At 34.6% G+C, this 9058-nt stretch overlaps 1 protein-coding gene and 1 long non-coding RNA gene across 2 annotated transcripts; both read right to left on the bottom strand.

The window, feature by feature from the left end:
* Positions 1-861: 861 nt before the first annotated feature.
* Positions 862-3185, bottom strand: LOC147486432 (uncharacterized). The gene is made up of 5 exons (XR_015202356.1): positions 3066-3185; positions 2806-2959; positions 2046-2430; positions 1413-1478; positions 862-1172 (listed from the first exon to the last, which is right to left on the bottom strand). It is a non-coding gene; the product is annotated as an uncharacterized LOC147486432 (long non-coding RNA).
* A 2797-nt stretch (positions 3186-5982) lies between these two features.
* On the bottom strand, positions 5983-6433 carry LOC147486431 (pre-mRNA splicing factor SR-like 1). Its single transcript, XM_086573732.1, has one exon. It carries the CDS (start codon positions 6271-6273, stop codon positions 5983-5985), a length of 291 nt encoding a protein of 96 aa, XP_086429858.1. The 5' UTR covers positions 6274-6433.
* Between the last annotated feature and the right edge of the window lie 2625 nt (positions 6434-9058).

The raw sequence follows: 9058 nt of genomic DNA, 5'->3' as shown, positions 1-9058 counted from the left end.
AAGAAATTGATTAGTGATTTGCTTCTAGATAAAGTATGGAATTGACTGTCATGTGCACTCTACCTCGGATGTAGGCTCAGAAACTCAATTTAAATATTTTGAGTGTGTTTTCCCCTTCCCTCGCAGTGGCAGGGAATGCATGGCATCTTTGAACAAAGGTATGCACATATTCAACACTTCATTGTTTATATATATTTTTTTAATGGTAAGCTTGTTTTAAATGAGATCAGTAGCTCTTTGATGCTGGCGGGGTTCGATCCCCAGACCTCTGGTATCATCACCCAAAGGTTTTACCAACTAAGCTAGAAGCCACTTATAACACTTCATTGTCAATGCAGTATTTAGGTATAGCTGCTCTTTTAAAGGTTATTTGCCAAGATAACACTACACCAGAAAAGGCATTTATTAACGGTTATATCCGTTACTTATATTTTTACTAACGGTACTTATATTTTTACTAACGGTTATATCCGTTAGTTCTGGGGCGTCACTCTCACTTAGGCCAAATTTAGTAACGGATATAACCGTTATTGATAATAATTTTAGTAACGGTTATATTCGTTACTAAAATTCTTTGTAACAGATAGCCAACTTTTGGTGTCCCGATTAAATTTGTCATTTCTAACGGATATATCCGTTAGTAATGGATGTGCTATTTACTAACTATTGTTTGTAACGGAAATATCCGTTACTAATGGTCGATATATTTTTTAAAAAAATCAGTTTTAATTTTGGGGATACTTGCACCCCTTACAAGAAACAGTTAGTACTCCCAGTGACTTGGGTTGGCCTCCACTGTACACTCTACCAAATCTTACGAAACAGACAACTTTTATAAAAAATAAATAAAAATCAACCAAGTAATAACAATATAAAACCACTTATATTCATCGACAAATTACACCAACTCTACCATTCAAATAATTTAACAAATATATATACTACAACCTCAACGATGAACTTCAAACAATACTTCTAGTGTATTTTATTCATCCAAAACTCATATATTTAACCAAAACATTATATTCATCCACAGGCTATACCAAATTGTACCAAAAACAACTAGCAAATGGTAAGTAGTACAATGCTTGAATAAAACTCAGAGATTTCCAAAACCAGAATTTCATGTCAATTGTTGCATGTAATTCCATTAGAAGCCGATTCCACAAGACCTACATACACACAATAGTAGAAAACACTTAACAAACAAGTCTAACTCGTCATTTAATAGAAAGTGGCTCTCACATAATTTGTCATTTATAACAATACATCACATATAGACATGAAGCCAACCTTAAAAGATGATGAATGTTATACTAGGTTTAAGCAGAAAATGGTGCGTGATACTATTAAGAAAATAAAAGTGATAATCTAACTATTACATAAATAAAGCAAAAGATATTGATATGTACCTTGAGAAGCATACCATAGTCAATTAGAGGAATTTAGCTCACAAATCTCCATGTCTTCCATAAAATCTGGAAAAAATAAGTGCAATGTCATCTCGATTAGCGTACTTTTTCAAGCAACCATGACCACACTATTATGAGGTGAATATTCCCCTTCAACTAACTTAAGTATTTTGTCATATATTTCCTTAACATTCTCTCCAATGAACTTAAATTTCAAACACAATTTAACAATTAATGGCATGCATTGTGAAGATTTTCTACCAGGTTAGCATTCAATTTAAAACTTATTAGTATAATGATATCATCGATCCCCCTTATTAGTGTCATTGTATTTGTTAATCTTGCTTTATCCCACTTAAGATCATAGTTCACGATTTCAGAATTGTCACTATTCTAACAGTTCCAAAAAACCAGAATTCCGACATAAGCTGTGGTACTTTGGCCAACCAGTACACCAGCCCAACTTCAAAATCACGCGCAATCAGGTCATGCACCAAAGATATAGACTTCACATATAGCAGTAAGAAACTAATCACATTCAAAAGTAGTATAATAGAACAATGAGCTAAATAACTAACATAGTGAGCTAACTACTACCCAACGCAAAGCAAATTGGATGGTATGACAACCGACTTGTCCAAGAAGTAGATCACGTACATACACACCCATAGTCGTCAGTCTGCCATTTGATCCTGGAGCAAATTCCTGGTGAAAACCATAATTGTAAGATCGTAAGAAACACCACTAAAGCAAGAATAGAGCATCTAAAATACATGAAATTTGACATTGAGCCAATAAATACCTTCCCTTTGACATTGAGCTCAAACTTACCCCATGCCTCGTGTCTAACACTTTCTACCCATGTTAGACTCGTGTCTATCTCATTAAAAAGCAAACACATGCTATTTATAAACAATGAAATAGAATAAACAATACCTCGTCATCTTTGACATAAGGCTTAAACCAGCCTCATAATGTTTTTGGGTTTGCAGCATATATCGCAAGTAGAGAAATCCGACTTGCAAACAACATATCAGTGTTTGTCCAGATAAACAATATACAGATGTGAAAAGATACTACACTTTACAACATAAAATTAGATAAATAACATATTGAAAAGTCAACAACAGAAAAGCTCAAAACTAAGTAGATTAAAAACATACTAACAATTCTTTAAATGATCAAAACATAATAGAATCTAATGAAAGAGTGGGAACAGATCTAATAGAGGTTAAAGAATAATACACGTTCCAAAATGCAACATAGATAATCATGTAAATCAAACAGAGAAAAAATCACTAGTAATATTCACAGGTGAAACAATAGCACGAAGACATGGAGGTATCCCATTTAAGTTGTTTGCTTTAGAAAATAGTTCAGAAAAGGCAAGTACCTTATAAGTGTCCACTGGCATGACTGAAACTTGATCAAACCAAATCACTCCTTTTCTGGTCATCGTCAATTGAAGTCTTGAATTATGGTATGTTCCTTTAGCTACCAATAGAAACTCCACTTTTGTCCAGTTTGAAACATCAGGAGCAACACCACTAAGAGAACAAAAGAAATTAGAAAGAGGTTGAATGAGAAAAAACAATTGCCAATGACATAAGAAAGTATTATCAATGTAGATGTACTTATACAAGTGAAGCTCACATGAGGTAAGCAAAAGCCAGGATTTGTCCATTTGCACCTGCCAAAGAAACTTAAATGTTGACCGACTCCAAAGACTTAACATGCAGAACCACTTTGTAGGTATTTCCTTGTTCAATGTTCTGCCATGTAATATTTATATATAAATAAGAATCAAAACGGTGAAGACTCTAATAAAGTATTAAAGAGTACAAGTTTTTATATTCAAATGAGGAATTAAGCATGCTGGATCAGACAAGTACGCCCAACATGTGATTCGGCTATCAAGATAATATATCATCTATAAATTACAAAAAAATTGAGCCAAAGAAAAATCACTATATCTTTTGTTGTTGTCTGATGCATAATAAAGAAACTTATATGGTACTAGACTATTTCTAGATATCTGAGTTATTACTGAATTATGAAAGTTTAAAAATGGTGGAGGTAAACCCATTTTGAGTATAGTAAAGGTTCAGAATGAGGTATTAGCTCCCAGTTTAGCAGATTCATAATAAGTAAAATGATCCAATCCCATTCACAAAGACGACTGTTATCCAATCACAGTTAAACGGGACATTCCAATTAAAGTTAGATATAAAATTGGATATACAATTGCGGTATAATGATTTCTTACCATGCCCCGGTAACTAGGATTAGATATACCAACACCTCCTGCAGGACAGACATTAGACCCCGTGGTGTCACAGAGTACCTCCGCCCGGAGTGCAACTTTATTACGTTTGCAAAGGGATGAACGGTCTGTGGAAACGATAATAGAGGATTCATCCCCAATTATAGTCCAAGGATTAATGTTTGAGGGAGTGTTCTACCCACCAGCTTCAAAACCTGCATACCAAACTGTATGAGCACCTTATTGGTATAAACAAACTTGGGGATACAAAAGCCACTGATCTTTCATTCATTAAGAGAAACAACCACCGTACTGATCTCTGACACTTCTAGTGCAATCATAGCATCTCTAGACACCCCCTCCCCCCGACACACACACAAACCCACATAAAAAGAAAAGCAAAATCAAGTATTGCAAAAATAAACAAGAAATAAGAGACTTGCCCAAAGCATGGATTCCACGTGATGAATAGGGTAGGATACGTATGATCTGGTCTCAGATGAATAAGATAGTTACCGTTAGAGAATACTAAGTGTCATGAGCATGAAGCCCACATACAGTCTAAAGAATTGTATGAAGTTTTACATTCTAGACACAGCATGCTTACTACTAGGCAGAAAAACCACATGTGTTGCCACATTTCAGGGACACAACAAAGTCAAGTGAACTCTTGTGGAGTATAATGTGCAACTCAGATACCAAAGCCCTGTCTCATTGTCCGTCGATTTTAGCACGAGGGGAACTTATGGAGAATCTTGAGAGTTGAGGGATTTGAAATTTAAAACTTATGTTGCGTCGTGGTGTATTGGAATAAAGTTGGTTGGTTGTTGACCGAAAAACAAGCAGACAGAAAAATGATGCGTGGAGTGTTGTTAATTGTTAGAAAAATAGATTTGTACAAATCCATTGAGATATGAATGAGTTATTTGTCTCCCAAGTTACCCCACTTGAGATGAAATGGGTTTCTCTTGAAACAGTACGTAAAGTGAGAAAAACCTTTTCGAAATGGTGCATTGGTTCAAAACAATATATGCATTATGCCGAAAAGGTGCGGCCTTTCGAAATGTACATTGGTTCGAAACAGTGCATCATGCCGAAAAGGTGTGACCTTTCAAAATAGGCACTGGTTCGAAATAGTGTGTCCTTTCGAAACATGTGACTTTTTAAAGAGTTGCTTACTTTTTCCCAAGAGTTACTGTGTTGTTTCGAAGAGGCACCACTCACCTATAAATAGTGGATGAATCTTTCTTTTCTCCCTCTGTTCTTAGTCAAATACTATGTTGTGTTCGCTGAGTCTATAGTGAAGTGCTATCTTTCTATAGAAGGAAATCCGTTCTATCTTGGGAGACAGTTTCCCATCAATCTTCAAGCACCGTGAGGGGGAAAATCTGTCTTAAGGACATAGTGAATCTTCACTAGGCTTGGATTTAATAATTGGTAAATTAAGTTCATTAGTTGAACTAAAGGTTTATTCATGATATATTTGTTATATCAATTTGATTTTTTTGTTTACTTAACAATAAGTATATTTTTGGAATAAGTTTCCTACATTAATTTCTTCATTAAAAACATGCCTGACGTTTACTCCAAGTTGTGGATTTAGTATGACCAATGAATCATCATCCACCCGTATCAATTATCCGTAACTCCCGTACTTATTACTACTCTTAAGAGATATGTCCAAAAAACTAAACTAGCTGACCTTTTCACGGATTACTCTTTTTTACGTGTGACCCCTCACAAAAAGAGGCCTATATTGAGTTCTGACCAAGACACTCCAGTTATAATGGACAACAATGACAAGACAAAAAAACACGAAAATGGGTTATAAAGAACCATATGATATAAACGGTTATAGTCTAAAATGTAAAAACATAAACAATAGGCCTATGCCATAGGCATAGGCGGCATGTAAAGAGAACCATGAACTTAGGGTTCCTCTATTAATACCTCAGGAAAGATGTCCCAAAGTTTTTCTTGCTGTTGGTGAGAACAAAATCCTCGAAAAGGTATTCATGATTGACATACATTTATTAGAAACCATTAAGTTGTGGAACAACTAATTGGTGCGAGTTACTGCCTACTTGAGATGTTTAGTATGTACTAACGACAATAAGTTCATCTATGGAATTTTGAAAACTAAACGCGAATGAATTGTCGTGTACTGACGTGCTGCAATAGAGTGGTATTCGGTAAGAAATGAAAATGTGCTTTTCAAGAATGAGCAATTAAGTATAACAAAAAGCTGCAGATAAAATGCTATCTAGAGAATCAAAGAATTAACAAAGAAGTAGTGATATTACATACTTACAACTCTATATAAGACGAATCAGCGTGCTTTAGAAGCCCATGCATTTGTTTAACAGTGAGCTTCATTGTAAAGAACTTGTATAGAAGGCAAAATGCAATTGAAGGACCTCTACAGTTTCCAGTCATCCAAGGCTCCACATGATCAACTTGATTATAGATCTCGTCTATAATCTCATGATAAGTCTTAAGTCTGTAAAGCTCATTAAAATAATCAGAAGAAAGAATGTTCATGCACAGGACCTTCTCCAGTAAAGAATCAATTGGTTTCCCCGAAGTTTGTACCTCCATATCTCAAGTGAAGTTAAGCTAAGCACATGTGTGAAATTGCAACTAGTGAAATTGACTTCCACAAGAATCAGTTATAGCTAACTGCAATGGCATATCCCTCAGACCAAACATAGGTGAACACTAATACTCGTTATATATATATCCTTATGCCTAATACATCATCCAAGTTCTGAACACAACACTACAAACCTATAAAAATGAAAAGCAAAACAACCAATAAAATAAAAATGTAATTATTACCAATCACATCACCAATGAAAAGAGAATAAGAACAAGGGGCCATTTGAATTCTTGTCATATAATTCAAGAGTTGATTGTATAAGATAAATAGCTCTTAATGAGATAACAATGAAACAAACCTATTATCTGAAGATTGAATTCACTGGAAAAAAAACTAGTAAAAAAAAATAATAAGTAACAAAATTTCGATAACCTGCCTGTGTCCATCAAAGGAAGAGAGAAAAAGCTATGTAGCAGTCACAACCTAGGAAATCAAACATAAACAAAAACAGTTTATAAGGAAAACTGAATCTTAGATAAACATAAAGTATTTAATTAATACCGAAATTCTTTCGATTGTTTATTAGCCAACTGAACCCCAAACCAACGAAATAACCCAATTGATCGAGAAGCGTAAATTTAGAGTCCAATCTTACAGTTTCAATACAAAGCTTAATTTCCCCAAATTTATCAGCAAGTGAACCAAATACACTTAACTTGAACAGTTCGATCATGGAGCACAATTAAAAAAAAACTAGAAATTTGCTAGATGGGGTTTGGGTAGAAGAAAAGAAAAAAAAACGTACCTAGTTTATTTCCTTCTTCGTCGGCGAGGGTTTGACAGAGGAGATGGGGGAAGTGTTCTGTCACACCCCAAATTTCGACAAAATCGGAAAAACAATATTTGTTCCCGACTCTTCGATTTTCGAGGTGTGATGCACTTCCACTTCCAAAAACCCATCATCTATTTAATTACGCGGATAATTCAAAACCAATAATTTTTTTTTAAATAAATAAAAGTCCTCTTCATTACCAAAAACTCACAAATAGGATTAAATTACAAATCTCCTTTCAACAACTCTTTAATTATAATTACAACTGAAAATACAAAACAACATTGTCCCAACTGAAAAACTATTGCACCTCTAGAGAAAACAAAACATATCCTGAATGCGACGCTAATGCAAACCACAAGCGGCAACCAACCTTTTTCAACGCTAATTCTGTCAAGACTTATCAACTATGTTCATTTAATGAACACACCGGATAAGCAAACATGAAAATCGGGTTAGCATTATAAACAATGCTGGTGTGAGTAGCCCTAAAATACAAAATATATATATATATATATATATATATATATATATATATATATATATATATATATATATATATATATATATATATATATACACACACACACACACAATCCATAAGGCAGTTAGTTTCTCCACCAAGGTGCCTTAACTTCTAACGACTAATACAAACATTCTTACTTACAATAATTAAGGCAGGTAGTTCCTCCACTGAGGCGCCTTAGCTTCCAACAGTACTAAATCAATTGCATTTAATAATAAAACTAAAACTTACTCTATATCTACACGAGTGTAGGCCTGATCACAGAGTGGGTCATACCTGCATAAATAATCAATTCAACCCACCCTTCTGCAAAACCCTTGTGAATGCAACATAAATTAATTACAATGAAACAAACATATCATATACATAATTCCAATCATCTCATTGAACCCATTTCACAACCACCCTCAATCATTTATTATAGATTTAACGTACACTTTGATATATCATCACAATTATTGTTTAGAGTTTCTTCAAGTGTCTCTAGAATCACGTCGTCTCTATATCTTACCTAACTTCCCTGGCTACCACAATCGCTTCCCAACGCCGAACATGTACATCCACATGCCTCCCCTCACATAATGAACCACTCCGTGTGTAGCTACCCTTAGCGGGATATCGCATACCAGGTAACCCTCACACGAAAGCCATTATGTGAGTACTGCCACTATTCGGCATAAAATATCGCGCGTCTCATTCTAATTTTGCGAACGGAATAATCAAGCCACTATTCGACTACGCCTAGAAGGGCCATTCAGATTCACTGAAACGCCAGAAGGGCCAATCAAATTACTTATGCTTGAGGGGCCATTCAGATTCACTGAAACGCCAGAAGGGCCAATCATATCACATACGCCCATCACAAGGGCCAAATCACATGAGTTGTGGTAGCTAGGTTCTAGGATTTTCGTTACGTAATTTATTCAAGTGTCATACATTTATATCTCATAATAATTCTTGTTCTATCTCATGCCAGTATACTTAAGTGTACTGAAGCTCAACATTTCTCATTATAATACAATCCACATTATCACGTGCCAATAATATTCATTGCATGATATCCAAGCATCTCTATATCAAATCTCAAAACTTATTATTTCCCGTACCAATCATATTTTGCACTACACCATATGAAATATCTTAAGCCTTCATAAATACTACAATTCATTTAAGTAGCAACTCATAATAGTAATTAATCAGGTAATGTATTCGTTCAATATATTTATGTGAACTCAATTCCCCATCAAAGGCACGCATTATTTCCATTTGTGCACATTATAAATAGTAAATAAATAATCAAAATATATGTCCATTCTACCAATGTCAAAATGAAACGACTTTAAAAAAAGAAATAACAACTCAAGTCCAAATATCATGCATAATTATTCGAGTCCAAATCACAAGTCAAGTCAAACTGATCAACCGT

This window comes from Coptis chinensis, chromosome 7 (genome assembly GCF_015680905.1).
Source record: "Coptis chinensis isolate HL-2020 chromosome 7, ASM1568090v1, whole genome shotgun sequence".
NCBI classification, from domain to species: Eukaryota; Viridiplantae; Streptophyta; class Magnoliopsida; order Ranunculales; family Ranunculaceae; genus Coptis; species Coptis chinensis.
The sequence above is the reverse complement of the archived record's forward strand: the minus strand, read 5'-3'. Positions and strand labels throughout refer to the sequence as shown.

What these genes read in the sequence shown, in the direction of transcription:
- LOC147486431 (XM_086573732.1), bottom strand. Translation starts at nt 6,273, where the DNA reads ATGGAGGTACAAACTTCGGGGAAACCAATTGATTCTTTACTGGAGAAG.